The sequence below is a fragment of the Vigna unguiculata genome, chromosome 1, assembly GCF_004118075.2.
Source record: "Vigna unguiculata cultivar IT97K-499-35 chromosome 1, ASM411807v1, whole genome shotgun sequence".
Taxonomy (NCBI): domain Eukaryota; kingdom Viridiplantae; phylum Streptophyta; class Magnoliopsida; order Fabales; family Fabaceae; genus Vigna; species Vigna unguiculata.
Window position 1 is genome coordinate 28,385,264 of NC_040279.1, and position 17,024 is coordinate 28,402,287.

Here is a 17,024-nt window from a genome sequence, read left to right on the forward strand (position 1 = left end):
TTGATAAATTATTTTTTAGTCTTAATTTTTTAAAATAGGTATGTTGATGAAAAATAAAATAATACATTACTTTTGTAAGGTGATAAAAGGAAATATATATGTGAAAGGAAAACAATACAGATTTACTTCTTCACATATTTTCACAAGCACGATACTAAAGATCTAATTGGTGAATAAGAGGAACCTTTTTACAATTCAAAGAGTTACAAATGGAAAGTTTCATATTAATTCTTTGGAACTTATTCCAATAAAATGTATTCAAATATGTGAATATAAAATGAAATTAGAAAACTTATTTAAAATGAATTCCATATCAAATACAACCTCAAAACTATCATTTTTCTAAAGAGAAACATACGAGGAGATTTTAATAATAAATTATATATACTTTTGTTATATTAGTGACAATGATTAAATATTTAAATTTTAAATATATTACTTTGGCCCTCTTCAAAATTTTTAATCTAGATTCGCCACTCCCTAATTATATCTTAAAGAAGGGTAATCTTATCAAAATATTGTCTTTTATTTCCTTAATGATAAGTCTATTTTGTACAATCTTTATATGTGATGTTTTTAGTCACTCTCATAATACAAATTAGTAAAGAATGAATCTAATTTCATCATATCATAATACAAACCATAACTCAAAAGAGTGTTTTTGGTGTGTTTTCATACAATGAAATATGAGGAGGAACCTACATATGAAATTTATTACATATAATCCCTTATTGACCAATGTAAAAAAAATAATTTATGTCATATACTACAAAGTTTGACGTAAATTATCTATTTTACTTTGACCAATCAGGAATTTCACGAAATTTGCTTTCACTTATTTACAAAAATGTTATTGCACTTTTTTTACTTCATTAGACCTAAATTAAGTGATGTAAATGATTATTTTTGTGTTAGTAACGAAACCATAAAATGTTTATCCAATTAATGTAGTAAGTGAATTTATGCATGATCAAAGATAAAGACATGCAAATAATTGATTAATTCCTCTATATTTGAAGTCAAGCCCATGAAATATATTTTTTTCAAGAAGTAAGACACATTGACCTTATAGATATATGTTGATGCAAACTATTTAACTTTTTGTTATTGAAAAAAAAAACTATTCTTTATGTACTACATGTTTCTTTTAGACCTTGGAGATCAAGTGTGGATAAAAATTATTCTATAGCATAAGGCTAAATTTCAAGACTTTGCATATGTGTGTGGAAGACTTAGATAAAAAGATACGTTGTGATCTTAAAATAAATATCGACATTCATATACTATTATACTGTGATAACAAATTAGTCATAAGCACTTATGTAACATGATGTGACTAAACATGTTAAAATTGAAAAACACTCAATCTATTGACAAAGGTTTTGTAGTTACAATTCATTTCCCTTTAACACTTCAAATAACATGCATTTTTCACTGATGAGTTTTCTCAAGATAGATTTTAAGATATTTGAGACAAGTTGAGAATAATTACTTTTATTTATCAATTTAAAAAAGAGTATTTTAAATATTGAATTATTAAAATATAAATATATTCAGCAATCTTTACAGTGATTATAGAAAGAATATGATTAATATTGGATTGATTAGCATGAAATTTTCTTTTACAGCATAAGAATAATAATAATAATAATAATAATTATATATATATATATATATATATATATATATATATATATATATATATTATCAATTACAAATAATTATCTTAAGTTGTAAAAATGTCTGAAATTTACATTTTTTATGAACTCAGTCGGGTAAAATTATCAATATGAATTTAATTTTCAATAAATAATAAGTAATTTATTTGTTGATTACCTATAGAAAGATTTGTACCTATGAAAAAGTTGTCACTAAAAAATATTAATTTTTTAATTATTTAATAGATCATACATAATCAACCACTAAAGTATTTAGGTTATCAATAATATATATTAAAAATCTAGTCACACAATTATAATAGTATTCATAATAATTAGAATTATTAAATTTTGTGTTATTCATAAACTCATAAAAAAAAACAATAACTTTCATAAGTAGAATTAGATGATAAATATTTAAATATTTTTCATATAATCTAATAATAAAAATAAGTGAGAGGGTCTACTACTGATCTTATTGTAGTTGTAACTACTAATGTGTTGCTACTTATATTGGTCATGGGTAAATAGAGGTGTGAACTTTAATAAGTTTCAACTATACTAACTCAAGTCAAAATAAACTCTCACTACAATATACTCAAAATTATAAATTAAATGGATAAAAAACACTCAAATATTTTAGGATAAAAAAAACCTACAACTCAAATATGAATAAAGTGATGATAATAAAATCTCATTCATGCAACATCAACCAATAACACTTTCTTAATCATACCCTATATCAAACTTTATTTTATAAAATTAATGTCTTACACCTACCACATATATTCTTCTTATTAGTTCCAAAATGACTTTGGTCAATTTTATATTACGTAATAACTTTAAAATAGCAACATTCTTCCGTGACATTCATATGCTTTTGAAAGTTTTCTAATGGATGAGATTTATTGACTTCAAGCAATTCCAACACTCAAATTCAATCATAAAATAATTTATCTATTATATTCTATTAGAAGATTTCTTTTTCATGACCCATTAAGTTATTCCAAAGTAAATATTATGGACTTGTCATAGAAGGGTTTTGAAGAGAAATTATTATTATTATTATATTATTATTATTATTATACTCATACGTCTAAAAGAAAACTCTACATAAAATTTGACAATAGTTTAAATTAAATGGTCAAGTAACTATGTATTATAATATTTCCCATGTCCTTTAATAACTTATATCTATCTATTGTAAGAATTATATTTAGTCGTTTTCATAAGTTAAATCCAAAAGAGTAATATAAAATTATAAGCATTAAAAAGGAAGTTATGAGTTATAAGTATTAAAAAAAAAGTTATTTACGTAACAAGGAAGTTAAAGAGTAATTAACACACCTTCTTGGCTAAAATTTTGAATGGTTAAGGCACAATTACTAACTTTACTAACTGTAAAACAATTAGGAACCGTAAAAGTAGAAACGAAACGGGAAAACATTGAAACGCTGAAAACCGTAATAAATACGCGTTAGGGTCAACAAACACGGGCAGGAATACGCGCACAGTTGACATTGACCTCAGCAACGTTGCGTCCGAACCAAGACGCAAACGGGACGGTGCGTTCACCGAACCTATCTCGGTGGGCCCCATTTCTCCCGAACTCTGGCTTCGGAGTGATCCTTTCTCCCCCTCTAAATTGCGCCCTCGCGACTCGCCTCGACGCGTGACTCTCGCTTGCTCGTCGATAACGAAATTTCTTAGGTAATTAATTCTCTCTTCTCTCTCTTTGCGATCTCTTCGTGATTTCGAGGATTTCGTTCCGACGAAGTTTCGTTGTGTTTTTCTTTGCTTTCTCTTTGTGTTTTGGGGAACGCGGACGGAGAAAACAAATGAGAAGTTTCCAGCGATCGGTTTGGTTGTTTGTAAATTGTGGGAAATTTATTAATTGTTTGATGTTTTGCTTGATTGATACCTGGAGACCAATGTTTGATTCTTTCGTGTTTGAAACTTTTAGGTTTTGAAATTTCCGTCAGACAATGCTTTTTTTTTCCTCTTTTTTCTTTGCTGATGTTACTGTTTGAATTATTTTATTTTATTACGTAGCGATTAACGGATCTTTACTTCGAATTAGTCAATACTGAGATGGTTTTTGATTTTTCACCTGAGATCTGACCTTTTTTCGTTTTTTGTGTGTGTGATCGTTTCATGTTGTTCCATGGGGGAAAACAAGAGTTACGAATTTGCGATTCCTAAACCAAAAAATTGTCACAATTTTTCAGATATTCGTGTAGTTGATGAAATCAATCATGATAATAACTCCCTATTTACATTTTCGAAATCTTTTACCTAAAGGATTGAACCGTGGAATTTGGTGAAGATCCATGCTTATACTCGAAAACGTGTTTGTTACTTTGGTGTTTGACGGGTTGTTTATGAGTCTTCTTTTTTGGTTGATTTGGTTGTGGTGCAGACGCAGAACAAGGATCAGAATCGTTGAAACAAATTGAGGAAGATGGCACTAGTATCTGGAGGAAGATCAACACTGAACCCTAATGCTCCGCTTTACATTCCAGCTGCGTTCCGCCAAGTGGAGGATTTTTCACCAGAATGGTGGCAGCTGGTGACGACATTCACATGGTACCATGACTTCTGGCTAAGCCAGCAACAGGAGGATGGAACCTATTATGGTGAGGAGGATGAGTTTGATGGTAATGATGTCGTTGATTTGCTGCCAGATTCGTTTGATCTTGATGGCGGTGAAGATCTTGCTGTTTTGGACGCTCAGCTTGAAGACTTCATTCAATCTTATGAAACCAAAGGTAAATAATAAAGGGTTGAATTCAAATTTCAAATTTAGTGCTATTATTATCATATTATATGATTTATCTCGATGATTCAATTATTACTTGAATTTGGTTTTCATTCACTAACTTTTCTTTTTATGAATTTCTTCTGAAGAAACTGGACCCAAAGTAACAGCATGAGCTAGAGAGGAAACCTTTGAACGCATCTACCAGCCAAAGAGGCCGAATGCCAAACGTTGTTTTAGCTTGCGGCCATTTAGCTCTAATATTGTACCATGTTATCCATAGCTTCAGCTTTCTTTAACTCTTGTATAGGCTAAGTTTTCAACCTTCAATCTGTCCTTCTCTGTTAAATGTATGGTCAATAGGGAGAGGAGAAAGATGAAAAAAAAAATGTGACTGTTTCATGTACTGATGTTGTAAAAGCTGCAAGTATTCAAATTACAAAAAGAAAAAAAAAAGCAAAAGAAGACTTCTCTGTAAAGATTTGTTCTCATGACTTTCACCTGAACTTTAAAATGCGCACATTCTTGTGTAGAAAACTAAGTAAAGAAAATCGACACAAAATGGACGCATCCAACTCAGTTGCCAGATTCGACGCCGCATTTGGCACCCTAATTTTCGATATAAAAATAACTAATTACTTTAAAAATGTTTATTTGGTTTAGAGTTTGATAAAGTTGATTCTACTATTAAAAGCTATTGAGATATGCGTGTAACCTTCATGAAACACGACAAAGCACGGGCCAAGAGTAATTAATCAGCTACGAACAAATGAAATGAAATTATATTCCGACACTTCTCTTTTAGGTGCCAAGACAATCAATACAGAAAATTTGAAAAGCTACCTCCTAACATTAATTGCCAATTTATATACATTAAAGCCGCAGGTCATGCGACTTATCTCAGTCAAAATTACACAATGACCTTCTAAACTACTGTGACACCTATTCAATGAGAAGTGCATTTATGTGTATCTGTTGATGGGGGGCTATCATACACCAACCAGTAGCTAGAATTGGATGTAGAAGCTTTAGTTGCAAACATGTTATTGCCTATGCAACAGGTCACTTCAGTTACATCCTTAATGAAAATCAAGCAAAATTCTTTTCATGCAGATAACTCTGCCCCTGCCCCTGCTCCTGCTCCCACGTATTCCGAATCCTCATTGTGAAGTTGTTTCCTTCTTTGAGCTTCAAGTTTGGTTTGGTTGCCAATAGCATCAGAGATGGCTTTAGGTAACCAAAATCCTGGCTTCTCAAGGAATGGTGCCCGGTCAAGCACCAAAGGCTCTCTCAAAGTTACTTCAACCCCATCAAAGACCCATAATTTCGTGGTTGCTTCGCCTTTGAGGCCCAGTGAGAACCAACCTAAACCTGCTATAGCTATGTCAATGCTGTTGACATCCCAACTAGTTCCAGACACTTTTACTTCTCTTTCTTGCCATGTTCCTAACTCAGCAGCACGGTCATTACCAATGGGAGGCTGGAATAAGAATACCATCAAATTAGTCAAACATTACAAAGAAAGATGAACAGAAGACAGTTTTGTTTTATGTCAAACAACAAACACACATTCACACACATATAAAGCACATCTAAAATCCCAAAATTTACACTACAGAGTTACCCTCCACAAAGTTTTAAATTATAGAAGATTTTCAAAACACTCCCCTTTTCAACCAGGAAGCATTCACATTTAGGATTGCACTTTTTGCTGCGTAAACTCAAAATGCGACAAGGGCATCTATTTTTCAACTAGTGAGACCAAGTCTTTCATACAGCAAATCAATTAGAAAGTAAAAGGTGACCATTAACACCAAATATTTCCAGAAACAAATAGTAGCAGCGCTCCCCACTTTGAAGTTCAATACTGCTCAAGTACTTAAATGGATCCTAACCCTTAGTAAATGGTTTTGAATTCTGAAAAGAAAAACAAATTTCTCATAGTTTTTAACTCAAGAAGCAAATATTTTATAACCAAAATCAGCATATTTAGCCTCATTTCAGTCAGCCATTATATCAACCATGCTCAAGCAAATCTACCAGAAAACCCACTTATCCAGACAACATTAACCTCGTTTAGATTCAAATATCTATTTACAATGTTAGCCAAGGTGTGATACTATTTTTATTTTCTGTAATTTGGACTTGACAGAGGTTGGTTGTTTAGGTATAGTTTAATCTTATTTAATTCATATATGGTCTTCTTATTTTATACACAGTAAGTAGTTGGTTTTCTATAGGAATGTTATAGCTTGATTAGAAAAATAAAGTCAATTCTAACATTTCTCGTGCCGGCATTGTACAGGAAAAACTGTGTATGATGTTCAAAATTCACAAATAGGTGCAAAAACACATTCCCCCGATCTTCATTGCTCAAGCCCTGCCCCCCAAAGGAAAAACGAGAAGTTGTGTTTCTTGTTAGACTCAAGGTATATGCACTAGCTAAGCAAAACCTACAGACATGATGCAAAAGACTTCTTTGCTAGTGAAGGTTAACTGGGGACAAGATCGTTAGAAGAGAAGGGAACGGGGGGCAAGATTAACCATACACCCTTCTTCACAAGTATATATTAAATCTTCTCTCTGGTTGCTTGAATTTTCAAGATGGTATTAGCATGAGCAACTTAATAAAATGAAATAAAGATGGCAAAGCTAGACAAAATACAGATTTCAAGGTAGGAAGGAGAACAGGAGAAGGCGTACCTGTAACCTGATACCAACATGTTTTCTCCAAACCTCATCAGCATTTTCAATTTTCCCCATGTGAAGAGAAACATTTGATGATGCCCAAACTGTGACATATATTGTCTCAACAGAGGCTCCAACAAGGTCAAGTCTTGTCAAGCCACCAATGAGTATTGCTTGTCCTACCTGTAAATTAAAAGCAGCATGTGAGAACTTTACTCATTTTCCAAAATATACATAAAAACCTTGCAGTCTTGACTCAGTATGCATATTTATGATTCAGAATCTTCAGGCCAAAACATGGTCATAACTGTTATGTAGAAGACATATTACTAAACTAATCTGTTAGCTCTGAAGTCTTGTGAACATGCACAAAGGGATTTTGAAATCTGGCAAGAAAACAAAAGCACCCCTGACAATTTAGAACAGGATAGAGAACAGCAATAGAAATAAGTAACTTACCTTAATTCTATATGACCGAGGCCGGAGTTCCTTCCGGATCTCAACCATCTTTTGCTCATCCCGATTCAATCTCATTGACATTAAGTATGGGTGCAAGAGCCCTGGAGTGTCAAACATCTTAGTCTTAGCAGGCAAAACTCCTGCAATTCTCAAGATCCCTAGTGTTGTTCCAGGAATTGGAGCTTCTGTCAGCTTGGTAACTTTAGCTCCTTGTTTCTTCGCAAAAGCATTGATCAGAGTAGACTTCCCTGCATTTTGAGCCCCAATCACCCACACATTCCCACGAGGACCAGCCAAATCCTTCACGAAGGACAACAAATTCCTTACACCTAAATCCTTCCTTGAACTGACCAAATAAACCCCATTTAGTTTAGGTGCTCCTCCAGATCTTGATCGGTTTCGAACCCATCTATCTAATCTCGTAGGAGAAACCTGAGAGGGAAGTAGATCAACCTTTGTTGCCACAAGTACAAGCTTCGGCAGCTTCTTGGCCCGCTTGGAGTTGTCCTGCATTCTTTCCAATGCTTGAAACAAGGATTTCACAGCAATCCTAGGGAATGAACCATCAAAATCAACACAATCCACAACCATTACAACAACAGTAGCACTGCCACTTCCAGAAGGGTTCATCAGCCGCGTAGAAATCAATCTATTGAAATCAAAATCCGGTATCAAATTCTCCGCCGTCTGGTTCTTCACCTGGCCATAGTTTCTCAAGGAATGACACCGAGCACACACAGTAACCTCTTCTTTCTGCCTGTTAGCCTCTTTAGCCATCCTCTTCTTCTCAGCTTTGGATACCTTCTTCCTCTTTACCTTTTCCAAGTACTCCTCAGTAATGTTACCATACCCAACCCCTGCAGGTGCAAACCCATTCAATTCCAACTTCTCATCATCTTCATCCAGTACGTTAGCTTCCCAGTCATCAGAATCCCAATCAATCTCATCTCTTAACCCCTTAATCTCTTCTCCAAGCTTAATTTCACTTTCATTCAGAAACCCCACTTCACCGTCATCTCCTTCTTCTGCATAATCACCAACATCATCATCATCATCATCAAACACGTCATCATCCTCTTCTGAAAACTCTTCCACTTTCACCTTCCTTGGTTGGTAATACCCTAGAAGGTCAGGATCCTTATCTTGCATGAAGACTCCACAACCAGGACAAATGGGTCCTCTAGCTTCATCTTCATCTCTCCCCTCACTCAACAACGGGTTTCTACTATCTCTCCTTGGGGCTTTGGCGTGAGTGGAGTCACCCTTCACCGCAAAAGCAATCAAGGACGACACTTTCTCAAAGTGCTTGCTAGTACCTACACTCGACACACATAAAACGCAATTGGGGCATTGGAAAAAGAAAAAAAGGGAAGTGATGTACACTGATAAAGCGAAAAGGATTGAACTGACTAACAAATCGAGGGACTTACCTGAGAAATGGCGAAAACTTGGAAGTGCACGCTCTTGTGTGCTGTTGTTGAAGATGACAAGCTTGGTAGAAGGAACAACAATTGTAGACAACAGCATAGCCATGGCTATGAGGAATGCGAGAAACAAACTTGTCCCAAGCGCTAATGCTGAGAAAGAGGAAGAGGGTAAGGCAGGAGTTTTGAGTATGTTAAAATTTAATAAAACTGATTTTTATGTCGCTCGTTTAAAGAATTATTACCTTTTTAATGGATTATATTATAGCCATATCTTTTTTAAGAAATTAGGTAATTTTTTTTTTCAATATTATGTAAATGGATATATTTAAAAAATTGTACATTTTGGACTGACGGTGAAAAAATATACTTGAAAGTAGTACAACAAAGCATGTTTTCTAATTCATTTATTTTTTAAAGGAAATCGTACACTGAATTTCGATTTGTATATGTTTGAAATCTTTTTAATTTTAGTTTTTGTAAATTTTTTAATATTAATTTTAGAATTCGGGTTTTTAATTGGGTTTTAATTTATTTAAAAAATTTTATTACGAAAAAAATAGAAATTTGCTTACGCTTTATAACTTTAAAATAATTTTTTGTATTTAGTTTAATTCACACATTCATTTCATATGTGTTGTTTATTAATTAAAATAATTATGTTAGTTGAATTCTTATGTGAAAAATATAAAATAATAAGACTCTAATTAAAGATAATGTTGACGAATCATCAGAAAGGTAAAAATATTTTAAAAAATAACATATAAATAAAGTTAAAGAAATATTTATTTATAAAAGTTCTTCTCGCAGAACCCTCTTATATTTTTGTTGTGTAAGTTTTATTGTTGTGATTGAAGTAGAGTATAATCGTGTGGCAATGTCATTATTATCGTTATCATCTTAATGTTTCTAATCTGAAAATAAAATTATATGAAAGTTTCTAACATTAACAAATTATAATTTTGCGTTAAATTTAAAAGATTACAAATATATTTAATCTATATATTTAACGTTAAACTTATAGGTGGCTAAATTCTTGTTATTCATGTAATAGGTATCATACAAAATATATTTCTTTTGATGGGATTAAACTTAAAGATTATTTAGCGAGAGTGGTTGACGAAAAAAATTTCATGTTAAATATTTTCAGAAACAATATGTTAAATTTCTATATTATTCCTTTTTGTTAATATAATTTAAAATTAATCATAGTGAAAAAAAAATACTCATACTAGTTTCTAAAAAAGAAAATAATTTAAAAATCCCACTAAATTAGCTGAGTAATTATTTGTTTTGTTTGCTAAAAGTTAACATTTAACATGATAAAAGAACGTAAGATTTAAACCTCCAAGTAGTTTTTTTTTTGTAAAAGAAAAGAAGACATAAAAGGAAGGAATATAAATAATAGCGCAAATTTCCAAAAGAAATATTTTCCATTTTTATCTTAAACATTTTCTTTCAAGTTTCTTGTTGACAAAAATACCCTACAATTTGAGCACGTTCTCGGCGCGCAGAGTCCCTCCATCTTCGACTATAAAATGCGCTCACCTCTCTGTCTAGTCTCTTCGAATCCAAACCAAAAACTCAAAAGCAGGAAGAGAGCATGGCGCCAAAACGAAAACCTTCTTCTCCAATCTCCATCGGTGATTCTTCAAACCCTAGAATTCACAACATGATTCAATGCTCCTTCCTAACTTCGATTCTCACCTTTCCATTACGCAGGTAACTGCGAGGTTACTGTCGAGGCCACTCGTTTCACCTGTAACTCCGACTCAAACGTCGTCGTAATCTCGCTTCCCCGAAGTGGAAAGGTCAAAGTGTCAGGTATTGCTTAAATAATACGAAACGCAATGCCGTTTGAGTTTGTTCGATCTGATTAACGTTTTTCACTTATGTTCCTTTAAGCCGCAGTTGTTGAAAACCGTGAAAACGCTTATGAGGATTTTATAACCGGTGATAAAGGTACAATGATACATTTATGCGTGATTCGTTTTTACACTAATCTTGCTTAATTAATAGTAACTCGCAAATAATCGTTGACATGTTTATAATGTTTGCTATTTGGTTTATAATTTCATAGAGCATGAGTTCGTGCTGGTTAATCCTAAGGATGCTGATTCTGTTAGTAAATCCTACCTTCAGGTAACACTCTCGTCTCCATGCCTATTTAGGGTCTAATTGGATGAATAGCTAATCGTAAGTGTTTATTTTCAAGCATTTGTGTCAGTTCTTTCTACAATCGGAGAGTGTTGTGCGTGACTCATTGGGACTTGGGTCCACTCTATTGTAGTGATATTGTACGGGACAAGATTGATTTTATAATACTTGTAGACAGATCTTGTTAGTTATCAAGAAATGAAAACTACAAAAGATTCAATCTTGAATGTATCGATGACATGAAATAGAAAAAAAGTTTACACAAAGGAACTACAACCTTTTACACTGGATAGCCCAGTCACAATAAAGCTAATTTTCGAAGCAGAAAAAGACTAAAACAAATAAAAACTCTTTTTCTAGACTTTGTATAACACAGAAGGCTAACAAACTCTTTGTGTAAACCAGCTTATACGAAGGTGGGTTAATTCCTATTTTTAAACTCTTTCCTATTATAGCTCGTCAAATCTTCTCCTTAACTGGAACAGTGTTTTGTCTAACATCAGTCTTATTTTCGTAATTGTTTCCAAATACGTAGGCAATATGTCATTAGATAAGTCTAATAGTGCGTTTGGATACCTTCAGAATCCGGCTGACTCCCATAAAACTACTGAAAAACATGACTTTTCTCCCAAAAACTGACGTGGCAAACGCTCTATTAATGAGTTGTAAATAAGTTATTTCGAATGTAATAGCACGACTCATTCACTTTTTTGAGTACTTTGGAAATTATAAATTTAGGGTAATAAATTAACCTCCCTTTTTTCCCTATCTGAAATGTGCATGTAAATGGGTTTGCAGGAAGTATTACAATTGTACAGGACTGAGCTACCTGGAATGAATTATGCCGCAAATACCGGAAAACAATCCAAGTTTCTTGAGAGATGTGTGACTAATGGGTATTAACCTCTTATTCTGCTTCTTTCGCTTGCATGTTCATAATGCTTCCATGGTTTTCTTGCTTCTAGTTCGTTGACTGATGATTTAATCAGAATATATATTCACAGGTTTTTTTTTTTTTTTTTTTGTGAACTTGTTTTACCTGGTTTAACAGTAGGTTTTGTCTAGCAGGAAATATCGAACCCTACTGGTAAAGTCCACTCGTGTTGCAAATTCAGGAAAGGTATACATATTTGCTAGAGAACTAAGTCACAGATTGGAACACGTTTTCTGTCAGTGTTATATTTCTAAAAAGCGTACATGCCACACTATCCTATCCTATAAATTAAAATTATGGATATTTGTTTTAGTATGTTCACGGTTTACAAGCCATAGTAAACACGTATCAATTTCTTAAAGAGAAAGCATAATGTAACAATCTTAGCCCTGAGAGGCTGTACTTTTTGAGCACAACATATAGCAGAGCATGTCTATATTTCTTAAAGAGAAAACTTGACAGTTTTAGCTCTGAGATTTAGTGGAGTCTGTTGGACTGGTAATCAAATCACAGAATATATTTAATCATAGAATGTTCTACAAACAAGTTGACACTGTCTCGATGATTGTCCTGATCGATCTTTGCCAATAATTCTCCCTTTTTTCATCTTTAGAAACCACCACACTTAGAAATAAAATGATAAAAACTTTTCTTACCTTCTTCTAATGTGAGCTATATAATGAAGCTTAGTAGTTATGCATTATTACATCCTAAATTATGATTAACTTATGTTTGACAGGTTATAGCCGCAATTACATACCAAATCATCCCTGCAGATACAGAATTTGCAGAGGTCCCACTTGCAGCTGTCAATGCAATCCATCAACGAAAGGTCATTCCTACATTTTACATTTTTCTTCTTTATTTCAGTAATGAGAGTTCTCCCCCTTCTGAAAATGTCTCATTTGGAGTCAGCTTTAAGAACTAAACTTGCAATTGTTAATCACAAGAACATTTATATGGTTTTGATTACAATATTAAATAAAGCTTCTGGTTTAGCTCCAATTGTCATATGCTTGTTTTTTCTCCTTTTTATCTTACAATAATGTTCTGTAGACAGTGAAATTAAATAGTGAAAAATTACACGGTCATTGAGTTTATAGGTCTCAGCTGTTTTGGAAGTTACCCAAATTTTAATGTTAAGCTAAGGTAATTCTTCTTTGCGGGTCAAATGATATACCTTATTGGTATATTGTTTCTTCTCATTTATGTATATGATGTTTTTGATCTTGACAACTTAAACTGCATGATAATCCTTTTCCTAATTCTCTTTCTCATGTCATCTGTTGTCTATGTGTTTACAAGGTTTTGTGCTCGTGGTAATATGGGTTCAATTAAGGTTTCTATCTTAGTCATTGATTAATATCCTGCAGGGTTTTGGTCATTTATTGGTTCTGGAGCTACGGAAAAGACTTCAAAGTGTTGGCATCCGTTCTATTTTATGCTGGGGAGACAAGGAATCAGAAGGGTTTTGGCTTAAACAGGTAATTTATAAATAAGACTTCCCTGGAAGCTTGAGCAGATCATAGAGTCATTTTTGGTTTATTCTATAAATGGTTGATATTTCATTTGAGCCTAGAATACTTTATTGGTATGTGACCATTCTAGTGGTCCCGTAAAAGATGCTCCTTTAGTTCTCTGATGTTATGATGTTTCCTATTTTGCATTGCAACTACAGGGTTTTGTAGAAATAGCACAGGTGGATACCAAAGGAAGGGCCCGCAGGTTACCTGTAAAATCTGATATTCAGAAATCATTATGCTTTCCTGGTGGTTCAACTCTCATGGTTTGCAACGTAATGAAAGAATGCTTAGCCGATGACGCTAACACTACAAAGTGTCTCCCTTCACAGTTTCATCAGAATTCCTTTACACCTGCCATTGCTGAAGATGAGCAGCTGAAGTTTTCGGGTAAGTTACACACAGATTTGAAGTTTCTAGATAAATGTTTCCGTAGAACAATTTACAGGTAAAAGTGAACATAAATCTTTGGTGAAAGATGAATCTTCAACAGAATATGAAAAACTCAGTGGTAGTGCATCAATCAGTATCTCTCATATTTCTATATGTGAATATATAATTTATAATTTAAATGATATCCATTTTGTGTGCGAAAAAAAGGTAGTAAACTTAATATCTTATATAGTGGCTATTTAATATTTTTATGTATTTTTTGTTGTGACCTCAGGATCGGACAGTCATAATCCTAAGAAAGGCTGTAGTAGCATTGCTCCATTTGCCCAAGTAAACGACGATAGACAGTCCACTGGTGCAGAAAGTTCACAGGATGGAATTGGTGCTAATGTGAATTATTGTTCTCAATCTACAAAAGGTGCAAAGAGGACCTGGGAAGCCTCTTTATCTTCATTGAAGTCAAAAAGAGTGAAGGGGGGCCAGCTGGTTGGCTATCAATCAGGTTCTAGCTGCGGTTTTATCTTAGAGACTGATGAGGCCAATTCCTGTTTTGTAGAGGCCCTTCACGATCCTTCGATTATAGATGGTTCTGAAAAATGTGTCGAGAATTGTTTACATTTAGAAGCTCCTATCAACATAGAACCGCCATCTACTAAACAATGCTTTAGAATTATGTTGATGAATATTGCTGATGATGCTAAGAAAACACAGCTCACAAAGGTATGTTTAATTACCCAAGCATTTTGTAGATGTTTTGATAAATTGAAGAGTAACATTTTTTTAACTGTCCTTGAGAGACCTAGGCTCTTCCTTTCGACTGTATTGCCATTCTCTTTGCCACGATCGATTTTTAGATGCTGGCAGGAAAAAAGGGTCTAATATTAAGCTTTCTAATTTTTTCTTGTAATAGAACTGGAAATTAACTAACACGTTGAGTTCTGGATGTTATTTTTAAGTTAACACCATTAAACATTTCTTCTATGCATAGGTGATTGAAGACCTTGGTGGAACTGTATCCACTTGTGGAAGTATGACCACACACGTTGTCACAGGACAAGTGAGAAAAACTCTGAATTTCTGTACCGCCCTTTGTTCAGGGTATGTTCAAAATAATATTTTCAAATGCTAACTTGCTTAGTGTCATACTAAAAATTTAAGTCGAGATATAGTTTTAATATGAAGCTAGTTGAAATCTTGGCATCTTGATTTGTGAATAAATTTCTGGAAGTTTTTGTTCGAAACAGCTTATAATCAAATTGAGCTATTGAAAAAAATGGTATAGCCTAAAAAAATCAAATCTAAATATGTGGAAGATGTTTTTATACTCTGGTTCTTATGAATTTTTTTCATATTATTCATCAATATATGTCTACTACATTTTTCTATGGATTACTCGTGATGATTATTTATGAAAAGGAGTTATTGTTGACTACACAGTGCTTGGGTGGTCTCATCAAGTTGGTTAAAAGAAAGTTTTCGGGAAGGCAGATTTGTTGGTAAAAACTGGAACAAACTTTTTTGTTTATGTCCAATTATTATTATTATTATTCTGATAGCATACTCACTAATTTTTAAAATTGAATCTTCAGATGAACTGCCTCACATACTGAACGATCCGGATTATTCGCTGAAGTACAAATGCGATTTAAAGAGTGCAGTTTTACGGGCAAAAGCTAGCTCTCATACACTGTTCAAGGGATATAATATATGTATTGCAGCTCATGTTCAAACTCCCGCTAAAATATTGTCTGCAATTGTCATGTCCGCAGGTGGTAATGTAAGTCCGATTATTTTTTAATGAAACCTAAATTTAGGCAGACCTTAAACAATGCTGCATGTGTTATTTCTTATCATTTCGACATGTTTAACGCATGAAACATCTAAACATGAAGCATTGAAAAATTAGTCCAGCATTTTTCGAAAATGTTGGATTTTAATAATAATAGTATAAAATTCTGACGAATTTTGAATGCATTCCAACAGAAAGAAAGAGAACTAGAAGCCTTTTGCATTCGTGTGCGTATTTATAAAATGTTCATTGTATAATACATCATCTTATTCACATAATATATTTATTTATCTTCTGTAATTGTGGATTGCTATGAAACTTCATTTATTTTTATATTAGGTGATTAGTAGAGTGGAGAAAGTAAAAGAAACATCAACAACAATCTTTGTGACAGGCGAGGAAGATACGGAAGAAGCAATGATAGCTGCAAAGAAAGGGATCCGGACTTTCAGTTGCGATTGGTTTATGAACTGTGTCATGAGACAAGAACTTGACTTGGAAGCCCCCCAGTTTGCTGAATCCTTATAAGTATGTCACATGCTTTTATCTTGTACATAACAATCTCTTATTTTTGGACTCTTTCCATTTCAGTCATATAAATATCATTAGGTTTAACGCATACCTTAGATAACTCGTTGAGTTAGGGTTAGATTGCTAAGGAATTCTTGTCATGGGCAATTACACTATTTTTACACCTTTTGGTTTAAATCTACTTTTTGATTATATTTTATCTAGGTCATCTTGCACATCTCGTATTTCAGTTTTTTTAAAATTAATCAATTTTAGCTCACTTTTAATAGATATCTAATGGATGATAGATATTATGTGTAAATGTTATTAATAATAATACTAAATTTTATGTTATTCTAATGAATACATTAGGTTGAATCATTGAAATATATGTTAACAGTGGACTGAAATTGTCTAACTTTATAAAATTGGACTAAATATGAAATTAAAATTTTGTGAGCGGGCAAAATGATAGATATGGCAAATTAGCGGATGAAGGATTTGCTTTAAGTTTGTGTGGAAACTGTAATCGTTTTTTGAATTTAAACTAAACAGTTTTCTTTCGTATTAAGTTACTTTATTCTTATAGCAATCTATAATTTTTTTTTTTTACGGTTTCATATTTCGTTTGTTTATTTTATTACTAATGTTATTTATATTCTTTTTCATTTGTTTCTTTTAATCAAGAACAATTTATAAAAAACATGGGTTGAAATGAAATTTGTTATTTATCA

General features: G+C 32.9%; 3 protein-coding genes across 7 annotated transcripts; 2 read left to right on the plus strand and 1 right to left on the minus strand.

The window, feature by feature from the left end:
• Positions 1–3,154: 3,154 nt before the first annotated feature.
• On the plus strand, positions 3,155–4,895 carry LOC114178202 (protein EARLY RESPONSIVE TO DEHYDRATION 15). The gene is made up of 3 exons (XM_028063973.1): positions 3,155–3,368; positions 4,078–4,426; positions 4,566–4,895. The coding sequence occupies exons 2-3, from the start codon at positions 4,120–4,122 to the stop codon at positions 4,589–4,591; spliced, it is 333 nt and encodes a 110-aa protein (XP_027919774.1). The 5' UTR covers positions 3,155–3,368; positions 4,078–4,119; the 3' UTR covers positions 4,592–4,895.
• Positions 4,896–5,186: 291 nt separating this feature from the next.
• On the minus strand, positions 5,187–9,179 carry LOC114178196 (GTP-binding protein BRASSINAZOLE INSENSITIVE PALE GREEN 2, chloroplastic). Its single transcript, XM_028063961.1, has 4 exons — positions 8,994–9,179; positions 7,564–8,879; positions 7,120–7,287; positions 5,187–5,896 (listed from the first exon to the last, which is right to left on the minus strand). The coding sequence occupies exons 1-4, from the start codon at positions 9,094–9,096 to the stop codon at positions 5,522–5,524; spliced, it is 1,962 nt and encodes a 653-aa protein (XP_027919762.1). The 5' UTR covers positions 9,097–9,179; the 3' UTR covers positions 5,187–5,521.
• Positions 9,180–10,482: 1,303 nt separating this feature from the next.
• On the plus strand, positions 10,483–16,514 carry LOC114179539. Of its 5 annotated transcripts, none has more exons than XM_028065914.1 (14): positions 10,483–10,630; positions 10,710–10,811; positions 10,893–10,949; positions 11,068–11,129; positions 11,943–12,040; positions 12,210–12,264; positions 12,818–12,910; positions 13,452–13,562; positions 13,757–13,988; positions 14,266–14,711; positions 14,980–15,089; positions 15,429–15,487; positions 15,581–15,768; positions 16,120–16,514. In XM_028065914.1, the coding sequence occupies exons 1-14, from the start codon at positions 10,591–10,593 to the stop codon at positions 16,306–16,308; spliced, it is 1,842 nt and encodes a 613-aa protein (XP_027921715.1). In that variant the 5' UTR covers positions 10,483–10,590; the 3' UTR covers positions 16,309–16,514. The 5 variants fall into 5 exon arrangements, with proteins under 5 accessions (XP_027921715.1, XP_027921747.1, XP_027921721.1 ...); XM_028065946.1 differs by having other exon boundaries at positions 16,175–16,514; XM_028065920.1 differs by having other exon boundaries at positions 10,484–10,630; positions 12,213–12,264.
• Positions 16,515–17,024: the final 510 nt, after the last annotated feature.